At 41.0% G+C, this 23,018-nt stretch overlaps 1 protein-coding gene across 9 annotated transcripts in view; it reads left to right on the top strand.

The window, feature by feature from the left end:
* Positions 1-23,018, top strand: part of SNX9 (sorting nexin 9) — a 104,319-nt gene that overhangs the window by 32,195 nt on the left and 49,106 nt on the right. For 7 of the 9 annotated variants that reach the window (XM_008533323.2, XM_070603087.1, XM_008533325.2 and 4 more), the window contains exons 2-4: positions 9,293-9,379; positions 12,778-12,852; positions 14,054-14,179. In XM_008533323.2, the coding sequence (XP_008531545.1) occupies positions 9,293-9,379; positions 12,778-12,852; positions 14,054-14,179 (288 nt within the window). Of the gene's footprint in view, positions 1-6,752; positions 8,802-9,292; positions 9,380-12,777; positions 12,853-14,053; positions 14,180-23,018 lie in introns of those variants that run through there. The other 2 variants (XM_008533324.2, XM_070603086.1) reach the window with 1 other exon arrangement.

Here is a 23,018-nt window from a genome sequence, read left to right as displayed (position 1 = left end):
TTTCATATTTGAAGTCCATCTCCACTGCAAGATTATTAAAAAGATTCTCCTAAGATTTCCTTTGGTACTTTTTATAGTTTCTTTAAAAGCCTTTTTATTGTGGAGGGGCTGGCCCCATGGCCAAATAGTTAAGTTCACGCACTCTGCTTCAGTGGCCCAGGGTTTTGCCAGTTCGGATCCTGGGCGCAGACATGGCCCCACTCATCAAGCCATGCTGAGGCAGCGTCCCACATTGCCACAACTAGAAGGACCCACAACTGAGAAAAAAGACATAACTATGTACCAAGGGGGCTTTGGGGAGAAAAAGGAAAAATAAAATCTTTTAAAAAAGAAAAACCTTTTTATTGTGGAGAATGTCAAACATACTCAAAAGTAGAATAGCATAATGAAGCCTGTGTACCCATAACCCAAATTCAGCAACTGTTGACTCATCTCGTTTTGTCTAGAACCCGTCAACTTCCCATGCTCTTGCATTTTTTCACTTCATCCATAAATATTTTAGTGTATATGTCTAAAGATGGGGGAGTCCTTTAAAAATATAACCATAATATCATTTTGACACCTAAAAATTGAACACTTTTAGATGTTGCATAGCCCTTAAGTATTCAGATTTCCAACTGTCTCAAATATCATAATCTTGTTTGCAGTTTGTTGGACTCACAATCCAAATAAAGTCTGTATGTTGCAGTCGTGATCCATGTAAGTCTCTAAATTTGTAGGTTCCCCTACTTCCTCTCTTTCTCCCCTCCACACCCGGGCTTGTTTTTCGAAAGATTTGGGATTTGTTTGTTAGAGAAAATGGGTTCTGTAATTTCCTGCATCTGATTTTCTTATTGCATCTTCATTGCATAGTTTAATATATTCCTTTGTATTTGCTGTAAATTGGTACAAGGATCTAGAGGGTCAGTAAGGTTCAAATTCTTTTTTCTTTTCAAGTATATTTCAAAGCTGGCATTGTATTCCATTAGAAGGCTAATATTTCCTGGTTGTCTTTTGGGTATACTGTGCTCAGATGCAGTAAATTACTGGGGGTTGAAAAGTGATGTCCTAATTCGTCTGTTCCTTTTTCACGTGTATACCGCATTTTCTTGGTCCATTCGTCTGTGAAGGACATCGAGGTTGTTTCCATGTCTTGGCCATTGTGAATGGTGCCGTAGTGAACCTGGGAGCGCTAATACCTCTTCGAGACCCTCATCTCAATTCTTGTGGATAAATACCCAGAGGTAGAATTACTGCGTCATGTGATAGTTCTATTGTTAATATTTTGAGAACTCTATACTATTTTCCCTAGTGGCTGCACCATTTTGCATTAGCTGGAATGTTTATAGAAAGAAAACCTTCTTAACTGCTACTTGATTAATTAGTGGTATAGTTTGTAAAGGAGAGGCAGAATAAATGCCTGATTTTTTTCACCTTTATTTACCAGTTTTCAAAATGAATTGGTCGCCTTGTATCCTATAGTGGTGCCCAATTAGCTCTGTCATTTGAACTCGTGGGTTGAAACAGATTTGATGTGTGCGGTCCTTATCCTTATGGATACTCTGTTGTCAGTTAGTTGGACAGCAAGCTCCTCTGCAGGTTGGAGCCTGTGTCCTTTTGATGCAGCCGTAGTAGATTTTGCTGGTGTCTTTGATATCTGGTAAGTAAAGACGTTCCAGGTGCATCTTACATGTTGTGTATGGGTTTTCTTCTTGTTTTTTTCCCTAAAACCTGGAATCAATCATTTCTCTAAATAAATCTGATTCCTTTTAATGAAAAATGCTGTTTGGAGATTCCAATCTGGGTACTAGATATGTGGTTTCTTTTCTTTTTTAATGTAAATCTTTGATCAATCTTGGAATTTATTTTGGTATAAGATGTGAGGTAGGGATTCACTTGGCTTTTTTCCAGATAGCTATTTATTTATTCTAAAACAATATGATGCCACCTTTATCGTACTACTGTATTTCTGTGTTTTGGGGACTAGTTGTGGACTTTCTACTTTTCTAGTGTCTGCTTGTTTTTTTGTGAAAAAAATTTTTTTGGCTATTCTTGTGTATTTATAATGATCCAGTGTTGGATCCAAATCAATTTTAGGATCAGTTTGTTCTGTTTCAGAAAAAAAAAAATCCTGTTCATATTTTTATTAGAATTAATAAAGGGAAAGTTGCTATCTTGATGATATTGGGACTTTCCATCTAAAAACATGAGGAGGTTCTTTGTATGAATTAGTTTTTGTTGCATAACAAACTACCCCAAACTTAGTGACTTAAAACAACAAACACGTATTATTTCTTATAGTTCTGTGGGTTGTCTGTGGGTGTTCTTGTGGTCTGGAAAGCCCGGCTGAAGCTGGATGGCCCTGGGTGTCGTCGCTCACGTGTTGGGGTTCTTACCTTCTACAGCTAGGATGGTGGTCTCTTGTCTGCAGAGGCTAACCCAGGCTGGTTCAGTGGTTACAGAGGTCCCAGTGCTGAGAGAGAGCAAGACTCCGGTGTGCAAGTGCTTTTCATGCCTTTGTGTGTATCACATTTGCTCTCATTCTGCTGGCCAAGGCAAGCACATGAATGAGTCCAGAGTCAAGAGGAGGGAAAAACAGCATTCACTTCTTAATGGGAGGGGTGGCAAAGTCACATTGCAAAGAGGTATTCATACAGGGAAGGTAAGATTTATTGTGGCCATTTTTGCAAACAATCTGTCATACTCTCCAGTTTTTCCAATTTTGTGTTTCTTTCAGGAACATTTTAAAGCTTTTTCCAGATAGGTCTTACACATCTCTTTAGCTTATTCCTAGATATTTTATCTTTCGGTGCTACTGTAAATGGTGTCTTTCTCCCCTTATTTTAATTTAGAATTCTTGGGTAGGTGATACATGTACACAGTTAAAACGATATGAAAAGAAATATACTGAGGATTTTCCCTCTCACTTCTGTTCTTATCCACTCATTGTCCTCTCCCATCTCGATAGAAAGCCAATATAAAAATGATTTCTTTTATTTATCTAATGCTGCTTCTTGGAAATACTGACAAATATAAATATTCTTCTGCCTGTGAAAAAGGTTGCATACTATATGCTCTATTTTGCAGCTTGCAAACAGTGCTGCAGTAAATAACCTTGTACACATGTGCACGGGTGCATCTAGACAGTGGATTCCCAAAGCGAGATTTCTCGGTCAGAGGGTAAATGTATCTTTAGAAGTATATTGGGGTAGCATTTTTCAATTACTAGTTTGGCAAAAATCCAAAAGTTGGGTGATTTATCCTGTTTGTGAAGAACCATCACTTTTGTCTGTATTTCTGGTAGAGGTTTAAATGATGCAGTCCCTAATAGAGGGCAATCTGGCAACATCTACCAAATTAATTCATCTTTTTTTTTTTTTGAGGAACATTAGCCCTGAGCTAACTGTTGCCAATCCTCCTCTTTCTGCTGAGGAAGACTGGCCCTGAGCTAACATCCATGCCCATCTTCCTCTGCTTTATATGTGGGACGCCTACCACAGCATGGGTTTTGCCAAGCAGTGCCATGTCCGCACCCAGGATCCGAACCAGCGAACCCTGGGCCTCCAAGAAGTGGAATGTGTACACTTAACCACTGTACCACTAGGCTGGCCCTCATCTTTTTTTCATGTGTAAAATTGAGCATTTTTTTTCACATGTTTAAGGGCCATTTATATTTTTCAGTGAACCCTTTATTCCTCTGCCCATTTTTCTGTTAGGTTACTGGTCTTTTTGTTGACTTCCAGAAGCTCTTTATATGTTAGAAGGATTACCTCTGTGATATGAATTGCAAAGATTCTTTCCTTTAGACCTCATGTTTTATATATTAATGATTTTTACATAATAACTTTGTTCCCAGCCATTTTATAGGGATCAGCAAATTACAGCCAATGGGCAAAATTGGACCTGCCCAGGTCAGATTTTGTGTTTTGTAAATAAAGTTTTATTGGAACACAGCCACACTCATTTGTTTACATAATGTCTGTGGCAGCTTCTGCACTATAGCAGTAGAGATAAGCGGTATAGCCTGCAAACCTTAAAATGTTTACTGTCTGGCCTTTTATAGAAAAAGAAAACCAACCCCAATTTAAAGCATCTACATCAAAGTGTTTCGTATGATGCAGCCGTTTTTACATGGCCTTAAAAATAAAAAATCCAGTTGCTTTCATGTGTGTGTTGTGTGTATGTTTAATTATGAAGCAATGGGCAGAAAAGCAGTCGCATGTGGGTGTCAGAAGTGTCTTTTCTGGCACGTTACTTGGTAACAGTGATGTTGTGTGTGACACAGCCAGTTTGATGCCACCACATCAAATAACTGTTGAAATGCCTTTGTCTGATTATTCTCATGTACACCGTGTAAAGAAGCTTTGATCCGGGTGAGTTTGGGTAGAAAGTCTCTTAAAATCATCCCAAATTCCAGCTGTTTGGTCACAACATGGCCTCCAAGCTCTCTCCGGAACTGTCCTGCGTGAGTGGAGAGAGGGAGGGTGATGTGGAAGTGGATGGTACGGCTTGACTGTAACTCTAAGTATTCGGAACTTTGCTTCCCTCTCGGGATTGTATAATTGCCCTTGGTTACACTTAGATTTGAGATTATTCTAAATGTTTCTTGGAAATTTATATTCCTACACTCAGTGATTTTCTATTCACATTTCTGTTTGGTTGGAAATTTCCCAAACTGCTTGTCTAACTGACCGCCAGTTAAAAAATTTCTTTAAGTACATCATGTTTCAGGAAAACAGATATAAACCCATTTTTAGGAAAAACGTTTTTGAAGAACATATCAATTTTACTGGTAATTCTTAAAAATTTTGCCTAAGAAAAATTAAATTTTCAGCCATTCTCAATGGCTGCTTCCGATTCTTTGTAGAAATTTCTTCTATAGGAAAAAGATCTTTTACTAAAACAACTATTAAAATACAACTTTAACAGAATTCTGTCATCTTAGCTATGTTCTTGAATAGATTATTAAACATTCCTTGTGAAAACATTTAAGAAAGCAGACGACCTTTACTTCCTTCTTTGGAAATTTTAAGAGCACCATACCCAAAACGTGAGAATTAATTGATCCGTACCCCCGTGGAAAGGATTCTTAGTGTGTGCAGCTGTCTGGGGCCCTGGCCCTGCGATGTGTTAACAATGTACTAATGACACAGGTGACACTATGGAGAGCAAGCTTGTCAGGCTTTTGATGACTCAGCAGAGAAGCATCAGGGATAATTGGATGATGGCCTCAGGGATAATTTAAGATTCTCTATTTTATTCAGAATAACAACTGAACAAGCACAGGCCGGGATTTAACAAAGACTGTTGAAAGCACAGATTGATATAAACTGAAAAGTGTTTAAGCCTTAACCAATTAGAATAAGGACAAAGACATCTACATGTATTAATAGTATAATAATGCTCTCAGAGTCTCTTAGAGTAAGTTCTGTTTCTTCTGGTGATTTTGCTGGTTAGGTAAAGACGAGCTGCAGGAAGGCATTAATGTGTAAGGTTTTATAAAAAGTCAAATGGGTGTGCTTAAGTAAAACAAGCTTGCCGTTAAAAAAGTAGTTATATAGAAATATCACCTACATGCAAAACTTTAGTTCTCAAGGGTGTCAAATTAATAAGATCCTTGAGTCCCTTGAATTTCTGAAAGTTTACGCATATTACTTACTTTTTAATTAAAGTTGGGAGAGGCACATTGCTGAAAATTTACTGCTTTTTCCCAAGATTTAGTTGTGCTTTATGTGAAACTAAAGCAGATGCTTAAGAATGGGGACTTGTCTTCTGCGTTCTAACCCCCCTATGAACTTTTTTGCTGTCAGGATTTTTTGCTATTTTGAACCGTTTAGTTTAATTCTCTATTATTGTTTGTTTTAAAAAGGCTCTAGTGTTTTGGGGGTTTTTTTGTTTTGTAATATAGGAAATACAGCAATGTACTTCTTACATCCTGTGTTTTCTTTATTTAGAATGTTTCCTTTGTAAATTCTTTGATTTCAGGTGATTGGTTTGGATTAACGTGCACTCTCTTGCTTGCACGGGGCAGAATCTGAAGTCACAGTAGCTTAAGCACCAAGGAGAGACCTTGCCTCCTGTGACTGAGATGTCTGTGCGGGGAGAGAAGGCTTCTGGCTGGTCCTCCACTTATCTCAGCTTTGTCATTCCGCACAACTCTTTTTTCAGACTTGCCATGCCTCAGCTAGTTAGCCATTGCAATAGTATCAGAGAAAAAGACCCGCTCTCCCCAGCCTCCGTGTCGGTTTCTAGGAGAGTTCTGATTACCCCTGTTTGGGTTATATGCTCACCATTCACTCGGAGTCAGGCAGGAACCGTTTCCGGAAGGAAGGGATTGGCGCAGACAGAATAACAGATGTTTACAACATGGGTCAGAAAGAGTGAATGTTTTTTATACCCCTCTCCTCTCCCAAAAGGAAATCTGTGTTAAGGATGATGGCTTATGCACATATCAGACAGGTGTATGGGGGCGCACTCGTGTTCCAGTGCCTAGAGCATTTGGTGTGAAAGCTTTGACTTCGCCAGTGTTTATTTTGCTGTATCTGGATAATGGGACTCTTCTGTGAGATTGTTGTGTACTAGCCTTTCACCTTATCTGTATTACTTTTTGAAATTGCTGTTGAAGAGATTGTGGTTGACAGTATGTATTCAATATATAGTGTGAAGTTATCTACTGACCAGGAACTGTGTGGAAATTTAGCTCTTAAAGCTATTTAAGTCTTCTCGAAAAGTACAGCTAACTTTGGAAAAGGCAATGTAGAAAAATGGGCCTTTTCTTTCAAAGGCCACATCAAAAATAGCTAGACTGATGGGCATTTGGGGTCGAGGTCAGCATCTTTATCTGTTTGGGTACTGTCAGTGGTGAAGGGGACAAAGGGGAGAAAGTGGGAAGGCTAGGTGGAAGCTAGACACAGGGATGGGAGAGAGAAAAGACGTCGGGAACATTGCCAGTCTCACCGAAGCTTCGTAAGAGTGGTTGCTCCCCTAGGCTACATGGTCAGGTTTTTTTTCTGTTGACATGTTATGCTCATTTGGGCATGTGCTTTTTCAATCTTTTTGTTCTCTAAAATTATCCTCAATTCTAATTTTTAAGAAGCATCTCTAGGTTAAAAAAAAAACCTCTGAGATCAACGTTTTAAATAAACCTACGATGTTTGTGTACATTTTTCCATGAGTAAATGTTCAGTAATACTTGAATGTGTAAGGGAGTTTCCATTTTTTTATTTTTGACTTGTTTCACATTCTGTTTCGCCAAGTAGTCATTTTAGTAAACTAGAAGCTTTGGTTTTCTGTATTTGGGGATTGGTGGATTTAGCTGGATTGAAAACAGTTGTTAACCAGGATTCTTCAGGAACAGTAACAAAGCAGCAGGTTCCTCATCCAGCTGCTCTGGGGACCCCAGGCTGCTGGCTGTCCTGTGGGTGTGTCCTGGCCTGGGGACCCTGCTCACTCCTCACACATTTGTCTCACGGCTGCCCTCCTTGCACGAGGGGTTGAGCCTGGTGTGACATACTTTTAAAAAACACTCTACAACATGACAAGCAGAACTGTATCTACTTTTTCAGCTGTTTTGAGAAAAATAGCTCAGCACAGTTTCGTGGTCCTTTGTAATGACCCAAGGAAGGCTGTAAACGCCTACAGAATTCTCTCTTTGCCTGCAGTCCCGTCTTTCACTCCCCCTTCCCAGCCTCTCAGTGGACAGAATTCAAGGAGCCGAGGCCGTTTCTTGACTGACAGGCTGTACACTACCATTGGTTTCTTTCCAGCATTTTATCATGAAAAATTTCAAATATGTAGAAAAGTTGAAATCACTTTCCATTGAACACCGTGAACCCACCATCTAGATTCTATAAATAACATTTTATTATACCTGCTTTATCACATACTCATTTATCAATCCATCTTATTGTTTTATTTTTTGAGGAAGATTAGCCCTGAGCTAACATCTGCCACCAATCCTCCAGTTTTTGCTGAGGAAGACTGGCCCTGAGCTAACATCCATGCCTATCTTCCTCTGTTTTATATGTGGGACGCCTGCCACAGCATGGCTTAATGAGCGGTGCATAGGTCTGTGCCTGGGATCCGAACCCGCGCACCCCAGGCTGCCAAAACGGAACACATGAACTTAACAGCTACACCACCGGGCTGGCCCCCATATTATTTTTGATGTATTTCGAAATAAATGAGTTTTTGGGTTTTTTCCCCCTAACCTTTCATGGCTACATATGAATCCTTAGTCCTTGTCATAAGGATGTCAGGCATCATTAAGTGCACGTAGGGAAGAGCAGTGTTGAGTGAGAGGGCCGAGCTCAGTTGCCATATGGTAGGTGTTCAGTCACGTTTGTTAAATGGGTTCAGTTCCCAGTTCTGTGTGACAGTCCACGGAAGACAATTACTTAGAATTTGAAATGGACTAAAAACATATATGTTTATTATATATTATAAAGTCATATAAAATATATTTTTTTATAATACTGGTTCTGTCTCTTGGAATACGTAAATGGCAATATTCCAAGGAATCTGCATTTCTGGGCTGATTCCTCAAGGGTCGTCTTGAGGAAGAGGCTGAAAGAGTAGCCCCCTCACGTCAACCACAGCAGCTTCCCTTTGGTCTGTTTTCTATGAAATTAAGATCTCATTGCAGGATAAGTTTGAAAATCGCAGCTATTGAGGTTACCTGATCTCCTGGCAACCTGACCTACGCAGGCCTGTGAGCGTCGTCGTAGCGTGGGAAGGATTACAGAGGAAGCCTGTCAATGTGTCTTCTCCCCAAATCTTACACTTCTGAGTTTAGTTGGCTCGGGACGCTGCATTATCTCTTGGTAAAGAGTAGGGGGAGTTTTAATTGTAAGGGATGAATCTAAAAGGGCATGAATCTTCTATATGTGTACATGTTTGTATGTCTGTATGTATACCTCTTCAGTCCTCAAGAGCACGTGTTCCCAGAATGAACGATATTTGTATTTCCACGTCTTACCTCCTAAAAGGAACGGCGTGCTTTTTCCCTCCTTCATGAAATGGGTGTATTTTGAGTACTTCTTGGGTGACCTCTAGGTGCAGTGTGGGCAGCTGTCAGAAGCCTTGCCTGTGTCCAAAGCAGAGCAGGCCTCCCACGCTGGTGTCGTTCTTCCTCACGGTGGGGCTGATGAATCATTTCGGTAATGTGTCTTCCTTTCTTCCAAAACAACCCCGGCCACGGGCGTGAAGCGTTTGTTCACACCGGCAGGTTTACAAGTGAACTGTAAAGGTGGTTCGGGTTTTTTCTGTTAAGTTTACATTTCTAACTTCCTCTTTTCCTCTCCACTCCCAATAGGCTCGGGTTATGTATGATTTTGCTGCTGAGCCTGGAAATAATGAACTGACAGTTAATGAAGGAGAAATCATCATCATTACAAATCTGGTAAGAGGACTGTTCTGTCCAAATCTGATTCTCCCTTCAGGACTGATTTTTAAAATTGTATATTTTTAGTAAGTTGATCATTCAGACCCACATGAATTTTTGTCCTGTTGCTTATGAAGTATTGATGGTCAAGTAAGAATCGATTATATAAACAGTGAGAAAAGTTAAGTCCCCTAACGATAGCTGGCTGGAGTTCCATCAAACAGAAATGGAAAGACAGACGTCCCAGACAGATGCCGGCCGGATTGAAGGTGTGGAGATGAGAAAGTATTCAGCTGTTCTTGGCAGTCCCAGCAGCCCTTTCTTGACAGCCTAGGAGCCAGGCGTTTGGCTCAGTCCTGTGCACATGTTCTTTGATATCTTTTCCCCATGAACTCGCTGAGGTTGGTGTTTTTCATCTGTTTTACAAAGCAGGGTAATGAGACTCACTTAGAGGTCAAGTAACTGCCCAAGATCGTCCCGCTTGTAAGTAGCAAAACAAGGATTTGAGGCCACGTCTGTTTGGGCTCTGAGGCTCTGCTTTTTCTTCTCCGCTGGGGAACACTCTGTGTAGACAAGTGTCCCACGAGCACCGGGACAGGGCATGTATATGCCAGTGGGAGACAGGCCAGGAAAACTGGCTCCTAGAGCCAATCAGACAGGCCTGTGGGCCAGGCTCTGGACTTCAGGCTTAGTTTGGGAAGCAGTGGGTTCATTTAAGGGTTTTGCTTGGTGTTTATTGTTGATATTGTTGCACTTCAAGGAAATTAACGTAGCAAGGGTGTATAGAATGAATTGGTGTGGCTGGAGACTAGGGACAAGATTTGGGTGGTAGCAATAGGAATCAAAAGAAAATGGAGGCAAGAGGCTTTGAGAGTCAGACCAAGAGGACCTGGTGCTTGATTAGATGGTGGTGGTGAGAAAAGTCAAGGATCACTGAGTTTTTGGCCTCTGCACCAAATGATGAATGATGAGAGAATGATGAATTTAGTAAAGTACGTAGGTCAGGAAGAAGAGCTTTGGAAAGATTAAATGAGTTTATTTTTAGATGTGTTGAGTTTAAAGAATAGTAAATAATCACCCCTGCCCTATAATTTTGCATCAGTTTCAACATGGAACTGCAGAGCCAGCCCTGATGCCTTGTGGTTCAAGTTTGGTGTGCCCTGCTTTGGCTGCCTGGGTTCATTCCACAGCATGGAAACACACCATCAGCCCGTCAGTAGCCATGCTGTGGCAGCGGATTGCAATAGAAGAACCAGAAGAACCTACAACTAGAATATATAACGGTTCACTGGGGTTGGGGAGGGGAAAAACAAGAGAGAGGGGAAGATTGGCAACAGATGTTAGCTCAGGGCGCATCTTTCCCAGAAAAAAAAAAAAAGGGAACTGCAGAGGTAGAGATGAGGGAGTGGCCTGGCTCCCCAGACTATCCCTTTGAGAGTAAGCATGTCAAGAAAGGCGCTAGGAAGGCCGAGGAGACTCTGGGAAGAGGAGGAGGAGAAGCAGATGTGTCCTACCAGGTGGGAGGGAGGAAGGGAGGACTTTGGCAGCACAAAGATGAAGGAAGGAGAAGGAGGAATGCCCAAAAGGATGGTGGTTTCTTAATATTGATAGTATTTTTTAAACCTATTTTATATGTCTTAGATGCAAAAAGGAATTACTTGGTAGAAAAAGTGTATGTTTTAGATAATGTGCTAGTAACACGTATATAAGTAAATAGGTTCTATTTTCAATCAGAGGAGAGAGTAAAGATTCTTTTATCTGCTCATCTATTTGGGGGGAGGTGGGGTTGAGGAAGATTAGCCCTGAGCTAACATCTGCTGCCAATCCTCCTCTTTTTTACTGAGGAAGATTAGCCCTGAGCTAACGTCTGCTGCCAATCCTCCTCTTTTTTACTGAGGAAGATTAGCCCTGAGCTAACATCTGCCGCCAATCCTCCTCTTTTTTGCTGAGGAAGACTGGCCCTGAGCTAACGTCCGTGCCCATCTTCCTCCATTTTATATGTGGGACGCCTGCCACAGCATGGCTTGATAACCGATGCGTAGGTCCCTGCCGAGGATCTGAATCTGCGAACCTCGGGCCACTGAAGTGGAGCACATAAACTTAACCACTACGCCACCAGGCCGGCCCCTAATTTTTTTTTTTTAAACAAAGAAGTATTCTTCATTTCTTGGTAAAATAGTATTGTCTTTAAATTACTGTTGTATCAAAAATGGACAAATTTGTGACTTAAAGTGATTTTTAAAAAGAATGTGTGTTCTAGATTCAGGTAATTATTAACTAATTAGGGCATAATTTATGAACTTAAGACAACTCATACTATTTTAAGGGGAAAAAGTAGGACATTGCTGCAATAATAGATTGAAAAATAGGAATCCTGGTATAAAGTTCTTTATTATTTAGCTTATTAATACTGCTTATCCAGAAGAGCTAAGGAAACATAGATCAGTTAGCTTTTCCTAAATAACAGGCAATCCCAAAACTTAGTGGCTTAAACAACCATGTGTTGTTGCTCAGCAGTCTACAAGTCAGATGGATGACCTTCCTGACCTGGGCTCGCTCACGCCTCTAGCAGTTCCGCTCTTGTTGGCTGGCTTTGGATGGGGCTACAGGGAGACTGGGCCTTGTCTCTGTCATCATCTAACAACTCAAATTTATTTACGTAGCAGCTCTTTTGGAAAAAAGAGCGAGCTGAGGGGCTGGCCCGGTGGCACAGCGGTTAAATGCACGCGTTCCACTTCAGCAGCCCAGGGTTCGCTGGTTCAGATCCTGGCTGTGGACATGGCACCACTCGTCAAGCCATGCTGTGGTAGGCGTCCCACATATAAAGTAGAGGAAGACGGGCTTGGATATTAGCTCAGGGCCATTCTTCCTCAGCAAAAAGAGGAGGATTGGCAGCAGATGTTAGCTGAGGGCTAATCTTCCTCAAAAAAAAAGAAAAAGAAAGAAAGAAAAAAGAGCGAGCTGAAATGTGCAAAGCCTCAAGGCCAGGCTCAAGGCCAGGCTCAGAACTCAGCCCATATTATGTCCACCTCGTTCTGCTGGCCAAAGACGTCACACGGGACAGCACAGATTCTAGAGGGGGGGTGTGCATGCTACTTTCTTGACAGTTGGAGCTGCAAACCATTTTTGTAATCTACCACAGACCAGTAAATAGAAAGGAATTACAAAATGAAGGCATTGTATTAATGGACTCTTTTTCAAGCTTTACTTATTGTTGAAGTTTGATTTTTCTTATTTTTCGATTATATAATTTTCTGGAGAGAAGGCCTAAGAATTAAAAATTTTGAAGTGTTAACTCTGTAGGAATAAAAACGTAATTTATGTTAATTACTTTTTCATGTGTAACAATTCCCAAATCAAAATTTCTACCAGAAATTCCCACTGTAATCTTTTTCTTTTTTTTTAAATTTTATTAGGATGTTGGTGGAGGATGGTTGGAAGGAAGAAACAACAAAGGAGAACGAGGCCTTGTTCCCACAGACTATGTTGAAGTAAGAACGTACTATCATTTATTAATTAAACCTGGACTCTGTCAAACACATTTTTATAAATTATCAACTTAAAGGACAGACTGGAAGATAGCAATTTTATTTTTAATAAAAAAAATTTCCATTGTAAAAGTAATACAGGCGAATTACATAAACAGAGGAGAATACATTGGAAGTAGAACTAAGAAAAAATATTACCTGTAGTCTCAAGCTCCAAAGAGTGACTCCAAATGTTTAGATTAAGTTCCTTCCAAGGATAGCAACTTTTACTTATTCTGAATAAAAGTATCTATTTTTCCTTTGTTCCTATTATATGATAGCTGCTGCCTCCCATACTATGTATTGTAGAATTGATTCACAAAGTTTAAATAGTAGATTTTTCCTGCTCCCTGTGCTAATTTTAGGATGTCTCTCTCAATTCCTTCTTCTGGAACATAGACAGAAGGGTCTAGAATGAGCTGCTGTGAGCCATGCCCGGTTTAACTCTCTTATGATAGATGCCAAGGTTGGTGTGGCAACACCGGAGAGAGGGCTGCCCAGGGCACGCCCACTCAGCTGACAAACCCTCTTCTGAGTCAGCCTCCTGGCACCCCCTGCTGGTGGTCTGTAGGTCACTCAACACTGAGTACTGGGTACTTGGTGAGCTTGCCTCTCATCTTGGGTGACAGACAGTAAGGCTGCCTGGTGCCCTGTGAGCAATTGAGTGAGATGGAGAATGAAGGTCCCCTCCAGCAGAGAGGAATAATGCCCTGGAGGAGGTTTGCGTGGGTGCTGTCTGTCTGCTGTTCCTGATTGGGAGCTGAGGTGGGAGTTTTGAACCCTCTGGAGAATCTGATGAAATCTAGACCATTCTCTCAGAATATGTGCCCGTGCACGCACACCCAGCCTAATCCATACACTGGTCACAGGTCCCTGAACCCATTGTGCGTCTTCTGTTTGTGCTGTGTTTACCTCCGTACACTATGCGCTCAGGACAAGAAGCAGGAAATTCTGAGGATTTACGTGGAAACTGGCATGAATTGCATTTTCTAGAACTCTGCATACTTACAGAAAGGAATAGTTAATACAGACATTCTCAGGCTTGCTTACCGTTTAAGAATATGAACCACTTTTCCATTATAGTAACAATTCTTGCTGCCCTTCAGGGACTTATCTCTGAAATAACAGATCTATGAAAATAATTGTGGTCCTTTCTAATATTCAGATCTTGCCCAATGATGGAAAAGATCAGTTTTCTTGTGGAAATTCAGTGGCCGACCAAGCCTTCCTCGATTCCCTCTCAGCGAGTACAGCTCAAGCCAATTCATCAGCTGCCAACAGTAGTAACCAGGTAAGTCTTGCGTCATCCTGCTGGATGCCCCGGCTTACTGAGCGCAGAGGGCATTTGTGAAAGCTTGTGATGTGTTAACGCTGTTGCTCTCTGCTGCAAGCATAAACAAAGTAGCTGTTAGATGTTTGTGTGGCGTTTTTGTTGGGTATTAACAAAGAACTCACCTGTTAAGCCTGCTGAAGACTGTTTTTAAAGTTGATTGTAAGAGCGAAGGCAGGGTGTTTATCGATCTGCTTTTAAAAGTCTGACATGATATGAACACAAACCCTGTAAATTGCAAATACTCTCTCAAGTGAGGGTGCGGAAAGAAAAGAAGGTTCCTATTGTTGGGACGGTCAGTGTCAAAGCTCTGGCTGGAACAGGAAATGATTTCTCCACCCTTGGCCTGTTGTTTCCATTCTCAGCTGGAGCCCCCACCTCTTGCAGGTGCAATGCATGTACAAGTGGCTGCAAATCTGGCGCACAGCACTTGGTACTATGGCTGTATTGCTTCTAGAAAACTTAGAATCATGGGGTGATTTGAGGAAAATACGCTGAAGTTTTCTTTAATTTTAATGAAAATTTGACTAGTTTGGTTATTGCTGGATGATTATCCAGAGTAACAGGCAAGAAAATTGAGAAGATGGATATCAAAATGTTATTGCTACCTACGTCTTTAGAAATGAATGGGCGTTAGGGGATATTATTTCCTGATAATTTTTAACTACATAAAAAATTTTAAGTTATGTGAAGTCTAATAATCATATCACTTATAATTATTTGTTACAGAATGTCTGTATCTTAAGCTCCCAAGAGAGTTTATCAAAGTGGTATTACCATATATTAACCACAGATTTTATATAGTTTAAAATAGCTTTTTGTGGACATCCTGAACTGCAAATTAGTTTGGCCCAGATATTTCAGATTCAGAGGCAAGGTGATCCCCATACTTGAAAATTTCGTTGTTTTTTATTAAAGATTGGCACCTGAGGTAACATCTGTTGCCAAGCTCTTTCCCTTTTTTTCCCCTTCTTCTCCCCAAAGCCCCCCAGTACATAGTTGTACGTTGTAGTTGTAGGTCCCTCTGGTTGTGCCATGTGGGACGCCGCCTCCGCATGGCCTGACAAGTGATGCCATGTTTGCACCCAGGATCTGAACAGGCAAAACTCTGGGCCACCGAAGCAGAGCACATGAACTTAACCACTCGGCCGCAGGGCCAGCCCCCATTTTCCTGTATTTTGTTACTCTGTAATACCCGAGAACGTTGGTCAGTTAAAGACTGCTGCTGACAAAATGTGAGGAAACCACGGTTAACCCTCACTCGCAGTTTTGCAGGGATTCCCAGCCTGAACTGCTAACGTCGGGCCTGAAGCTTCCTCGCTGGGATGCTGAGCAGCGTCCCTGGCGTCTGCTCACTAGTTGCAGCACACCTCCCTCAGTGTAACAGCCAGAATGCCTCCAGATATTGCCACATGTCCCCTGCAGGCACAGGGCACCCAGCAGAGATTCACTGAGTTATGCAGAAACATCAGGGAAATGCGTTTGCGTTAAGTAAAAGGCAGCATTTTAATAAAAGGGAATTATAATGAGATGATCATAAAATAAGTGAAGGAAACAAAAGATGAAAATATCCATCTTATTTTTTTTCTCCCCAAAGCCACAGTGCATGGGTGTGTCTCCTAGTTGTAAGTCCTTCTAGTTCTTCTCTGTGGCCCGCCACCACACATGGCAACTGACAGATTAGTGGTGTGGTTCCATGATGGGGAAGTGAGCCCGGGTCACCGCTGAAGCGGTGCGAGCACCAAGCTTTAACCACAAGGCCATCAGGGCTGGCTCAGGACTCATCTTACTTTAATTCAGGGACCTGCTTCAACCATTGTCTCAGGAGAGGCTGACGCACTTTAGCCGACGAACACAAACCCGAAATCAGGCTCAGATCTTGTTCTGTTGTGAAGTGAATTCCTCAGGATTTAAATGTGCTAAAGTACACTGATTAGTGTAAGTCTAAACTTTTTTTCTTTCAAGTTATTTGGAAGATAATATCAGCAACTTTTTTTTAAAGTTAGATTTTACTAATTCGATCTAATGTTAAATCTAATCAGATCCTTTGAAAGCAAAGAAAAGGTGAGCTGAAAATAGAAGTAACACAATACAGAAAGGATAACCATAATTGATGAATTTGAGCATTTGAATTTAATTTAAATCAGGTAAAAATATTTTTAACAGCCATTGGTGCTCTCAGTTATCTGGGATATGAGAACAATTTAAATAGGCCAAAATTGTGGTTTTATTTTATAAATGCCATGAAAGATGTCATGAATAAGAAACCAGACAACCATTATTAATTGATAGCGTTTAAAATCTTTGCTATCAGGTTTCCCCGTTCTTTGATTTACTGAATGTCAGTCAGAAAATATTATTTTGGTTCCAGGGATATTCTCTTGGGATTTTCTAATTACTCCGGTGTTGGGCTCTCTCCCAGAGGACCATTTTGTTTTGAGGGCAGGCATGTCAGAGGAGCCGGCCTGTCTCTCCCCGTCGGGGCTTCCATCTCCTGTCACTCAGTACCCTGCAAACTTCCAAACCAGGATCCGTTTCCTCTTCTCAGCATCCCTAGTTTTAGGTTTGGCTTTCTTCCCACACATCCAGCTCCTGGTTATCCAATTTTCTGACTGTTGTATCTTTCTTTTAAGTCATGTCTTTTAAACAAGACCTCTCTAGGAGGTTGTCCAGCTGCAGATGTCCCTGAAGAACTCACTTCGAGCCTGCTGTTTTTCAATTTATCTGAGCCTTCCTTGCCTTTGTATTTTTAGTCTACACTGCATTTCAGTTCATAAATTTATGTCTTAATATGTAACACAGCACTTCCTTTTGTTTTTCTTGAAACTCCTAATTTCAGGTTGCGTGGGGTACCTCCTGGTTCTAGGTTCTTACTGAGCAATCACTGAGGCAGGGGGCCTACCTGGGGTCGAGGTAGGTAACGTGGACACATTCATTACGGGACCTTTTATGAGCTTTTCCTTCCTTTGACAGTAGATGAGGGAACCTTTGTAAAAACATAGTCCAGTCGCTTGGCTGTGGTATAGACTAGAATTGTAAATGTCAGAGGAATAGAATGCATTATTTTTGAAACGTTTTGGAACAATTTAATTTGGAAAATTATAAAACTTTTTTTTTAAGTACTTGGAGAGAATATAGACCTTATTTTTTACAGCCTAGGAATATGGAATGCCTTTCTAAGCATGACATAATGTCTAGCAGCCATTAAGGAAAGAATTGATACACTGAAGTCACAGTAATAGTCAACTAGGAAAAAGATTTCTAACATGCCACAGATATAGGCAAATTCTGTTAATATACAAAGAACTCTTGCAAATCTATAGGAAAAAGATGAACAACTCAGGAGAAGAAAATGCTCATTTTGAGATTCCTTTGTCAAATTAACAGAGAATTAAAATGTTTTAATACCAGTGTGAGGAGAGGCGTGGGCAAATAGGCGTTCTGGTACGAAGCTGGTGAAAGGATAAATTGATGAAGCTCTTTTGGAGGACAGGTTAATAATGGAGATTAATATTTAGATGCATGTACTCTCTGACTCAGCACTTCTGAGTTGATCCTGCAGATCTCCTCTCAGAACAGACATGGGGCAAGGGGTTTAGTGCAGCATTGTTCTGTCTGTCATGTAGGGGAGCTGGCCAGGTAGACTACAGGACAGCCACCCAGTGGGAAGTGGTGCTTCTTTTAGATGTACAGATATGGATGTATTATTTTTTAAAGGCACCTCAGTATGGGTAATGTTACCTTTCTTGTGTTTACATATACACACACCACAGATGCAGTCATGTAGAACATTCATTGAAGTATACCCAAGAACTGAATCAAAGTCTCCTTGTCGTCTTATTCTTTTTGTTTTTGGTTTTTTTTTTTGAGGAAGATTAGCCGTGAGCTAACTATTGCCAGTCCTCCTCTTTTTGCTGAGGAAGACTGGCCCTGAGCTAACATCTATGCCCATCTTCCTCTACTTTATATGTGGGACACGTACCATTTGCCAAGCAGTGCCATGTCCACACCCAGGATCCGAACCAGGGAACCCTGGGCCACGAAAACAGAACATGAGAACTTAACCGCTGCGCCACCGGGCTGACCCCCATGGTCTTCTTATTCTAATGGGGATTTTCAGTTGGATGAGCTACTGCAGTACCTTTGGAAGAGACTGATTTTTAGTGGTTGATATTAGTTTCATGATTAATTATTTACATGGTGTTTTCCAGTTTCGAGAGCACTTTGTATTCAGGGCTGTGCCGCTAGAATGAGTTAGCCGGCTGATGGAAATGAAGCTCAGAAGTCACTGAAAGACATGTCTTGTTAATAGTTGTCCTGGTCTTGTTTCTCACCCAGTTAATAGGGTTTAAATTATATCATTGCCTCGATTCTAAAAAGGTTCTCAGTATGGGTGTATAAAAACATCCTTCGATGACTTCCTCTTTCAAGTAGAAGCTAACGGGTGGGGCCAGCCCGGTGGCCGAGTGGTTAAGTTCACAAGCTCCGCTGCGGTGGCCCAGGGTTTCGCAGGTTCAGATCCTGGGCGCAGACATGGCACCACTCATCAGGCCACTCTGAGGCGGTGTCCCACATGCCACTGCTGGAAGGACCCACAACTAAAAGTACACAACTATGTACCAGGGGGCTTTGGGAGAAAAAGGAAAAATAAAATCTTAAAAAAAAAAAAAAAAAGAAGTTAATGGGAAGTTTTTGTTTGTTCTTTTTAAAGAAGAATAATGGAGATTCAACATTAATTAAAAGTTCTATAAAACTAGATGTTCTATCTGAAGATTTTTGACTTGAGAGATTCATATTCTGTCTTCTTTAAACACTGGAAGGATATACATACTTGAAATAAACCGATTCTCTTTTTGTAAAGTTCTTGTTGCTTTTTAGCACGCTGTATCCCAGTTCCCCTTGAGTGTCTGTTTTTCCGTTTCACGGTTTCTCATCCCATCCCTCCTCCTCCCCCCAGGCAGCTTGGTGCAGCAGGAAGCGTATGAGCTCTGGGGTTAGACCCCGGTTTGGCCGTCTGGCTCCTCTTCGTAAGAGTTGTGGCTTTGGTATAATACCCGCTCCCTGAATTGTTGGAGGATTCGGCCACCTGTGTAAAGAGGTGCTGGAAACGTGGGAGACATTTCATAAATATTTTCCTCCTTTTCTCTCTCCGTTCTCCATGAGATATTCTCAATCCACTTATCCTTTTTCGTTCCAGCCTCTCTCCCTCTTCTGCCCTCCTTAACTGTGTAGTTGATTCCCTTATACGCGTCTCTCCAATGTTGAATTTTCTCTTCAGTTTGCCCACCTCCCAGCTTCTTGCTGATCAGCCCTATGTGCCTCCTCTGTATCTCAGACTCACCATGCGCAGAATCCCTGATTATTTCCCCACAGAGCTGGTTTCTCTTCCCAAGTTTCCCATTTGTGTTTCTCTGAAATGTTATTTATTTCTCTGCCCTCTTTTCTTTCCACTTTAGAACCCAGAGTGTCATCCTGAGCCATCGTTATGGACAGGAGTGTTGTGCATCCTTTAGATGTGTAAGGGCAGGAAAACCCTTGGTTTGAATCCCAGATCTCATACTTTCTGTGTGACTCAGGGGAAGCTACTTAGCTTCTGTGTGCCTCAGTTTCCTCATCTGTAAAACCTCATAGAATTGTTGGAAAGAGTAGGTGGGAAAATACTTCTAAACTGTTGAGAACACTTGGTACTTAGTAGGGAGTTAATGATTGTTCATTATAGTATGTTCTACTCTGCTGCCTCTAAAATAAGACATTAAGCATGGCAGTTCTTTGCTCAAGAAACTTTAGGAGTTCCCTGTTGCCTCCTGAAACAAGTAAGCATTTCTACCTGTCAAGAGAGAGCTATCTGAGGAGGTAGTCACTCTCCTATCAGTTAGAATTATGCACTCAGACACTGAATGATGCATGGTAGGGAAATTGTAGAAGAAACTCATGTGAATTTGAGGTGGGACTGGATACTTTTCCAGCCTCGATTGTATTTCTGTGATTCCACAACATGGCACCATCCTTACCTTACCTCATATACCTAGGCTTCAGCCAAACTGGCTGTTCTCCAGTTTGCCCCATTCTGTCCCACTGCCTCCTTGTGTCTTTTGCTCTCTCTTCCAAGAATGACAGAATGACTCCTTCTGTCTCGCAAAAGTCTGCCCATCCCCCCACAGGGATGGTTCAACATCTGCAGATCAGTCAGTGTGATGCACCACATGAACAAAATGAGGAACAAAGACCACATGATCATCTCAGCAGATGCAGAGAAAGCATTTGACAAGATCCAACATCCATTCATAATAAAAAAAACTCTCAATAAAATGGGTATAGAAGGAAAGTACCTCAACATAATAAAGGCCATGTATGACAGACCCACAGCCAACATCATACTCAATGGGCAAAAACTGAAAGCCATCCCTCTGAGAACAGGAACAAGACAAGGGTGCCCACTCTCACCACTTTTATTTAACATAGTACTAGAGGTTTTAGCCAGAGCAATTAGGCAGGAAAAAGAAATAAAAGGAATCCAAATAGGCAATGAAGAAGCGAACCTCTCTGTTTGCAAATGACATGATCTTATATATAGAAAACCCTAAAAAATCTGTCAGAAAACTATTAGAAATAATCAATAACTACAGCAAAATTGCAGAGTACAAAGTCAACTTACAAAAATTGGTGGCATATCTATATACCAATAACAAACTAACAGAAAGAGAACTCAAGGATACAATCCCATTTACAATTGCAGCAAAAAGAATGAAATACTTGGGAATGAATTTAACCAAGGAGGTGAAAGACCTATACAAGGAAAACTATAAGACATTACTGAAAGAAATTGATGATGACATAGAGAAGTGGAAAGATATTCCATGCACATGGATTGGAAGAATACACATAGTTAAGATATCCATACTGCCTAAAGCAATGTACAGACTCAGTGCAATCCCTATCAGAATCTCAGTGACATTCTTCACAGAAATAGAGCAAAGAATCTTAAAATTCATAGGGGGCAACAAAAGACCTTGAATTGCTAAAGCAACACTGAGAAAAAAGAACAAAGCTGGAGGCATCACAATCCCTGACTTCAAAATATACTACAATGCTGTTGGAATCAAAACAGCATGGTACTGGCACACAGGCACACAGACCAACGGAACAGAATTGAAAGCCCAGAAATAAAACCACACATCTATGGACAGCTAATCTTCGACAAAGGAGCCAAGAACATACAATAGAGAAAAGAAAGTCTCTTCAGCAAATAATGTTGGGAAAAGTGGACAGCCACATGTAAGAGAATGAAAGTAGACCATTCTTTTACACCATTCACAAAAATAAACTCAAAATGAATCAAAGACTTAACCACTTGAGACCTGAAACCATAAGACTTCTAGAAGAAAATATAGACAGTGCACTCTTTGACATGAGTCTTAAAAGGATCTTTTCGGACACCATGTCTTCTCAGACAAGGGAAACAATAGAAAGAATAAACAAATGGGACTTCATCAGACTAAAGAGCTTCTACAAGGCAAGGGAAAAGAGGATTGAAAGAAAAACAAACCCACCAACTGGGAAAAAAATATTTGCAAATCATATATCTGACAAGGGGTTAATCTTCATAATATATAAAGAACTCACACAACTGAACTACAAAAAAACAAACAACCCAATCAAAAAGTGGGCAGAGGCTATGAACAGACATTTTTCCAAAGAAGATATACAGCTGGCCAATAGGCACATGAAAAGATGCTCAACATCACTAATCATCAGGGAAATGTAAATCAAAACTACACTTAGAGATCACCTTCCACCCATGAGAATGGCTATAATCACCGAGACGAAAAATAGCAAATGTTGGAGAGGATGTGGAGAAAAGGGAACCCTCATACACTGCTGCTGGGAATGCAGACTGTTGCAGCCACTATGGAAAACAGTACAGATATTTCTCAAAAAATTAAAAATAGAGGGGCTGGCCCCGTGGCCGAGTGGTTAAGTTCGCGAGCTTCGCTGCAGGCGGCCCAGTGTTTGTCAGTTCGAATCCTGGGCGCGGACATGGCACTGCTCATCAGACCACGCTGAGGCAGCGTCCCACATGCCACAACTAGAAGAACCCACAACGAAGAATATACAACTATGTACCGGGGGGCTTTGGGGAGAAAAAGGAAAAAATAAAATCTTTAAAAAAAAAAAAAAAAATTAAAAATAGAAATACCATATGACTCAGCTATCCCACTACTGGGTATCTATCCAAAGAACATGAAATCAACAATCCAAAGAGACTTATGCACCCCTATGTTCATTGCAGCATTATTCACAATAGCCAAGATGTGGAAGCAACCCAAGTGCCCATTGACTGATGATTGGATAAAGAAGATACGCTATATATAGACAATGGAATACTATTCAGCCATAGCAAAAGACAGAATTGTCCCATTGGCAACAACATGAATGGACCTTGAGGCTATGATGTTAAGCGAAATAAGCCAGACAGAGAAAGACAAACACTGTATGATTTCACTCATTTGTGGAAGATAAACTTACGGACGAAGACAACAGTTTAGTGGTTACCAGGGGTAAAGGGGTTGGAGAGCGGGCACATTTATATGGGGACTGACAAATGATAATGTACAACTGAAATCTCACAATGTTATAAACTATTATGACCTCAAAAAAAAAAAATCTGCCCTTCCCTGAAGTTCCATGTTCTTTATGAAGTCTTTTTTAATTTTTCCTTTCTCCCCTTTCCCCCTTCTTGTAGCACCGTGTGCGATTCTTAGCACAAATGATATTACTTACTTATAAACTTGGTGAGAAG

This window comes from Equus przewalskii, chromosome 32, assembly GCF_037783145.1.
Source record: "Equus przewalskii isolate Varuska chromosome 32, EquPr2, whole genome shotgun sequence".
NCBI classification, from domain to species: Eukaryota; Metazoa; Chordata; class Mammalia; order Perissodactyla; family Equidae; genus Equus; species Equus przewalskii.
The sequence above is the reverse complement of the archived record's forward strand: the minus strand, read 5'-3'. Positions and strand labels throughout refer to the sequence as shown.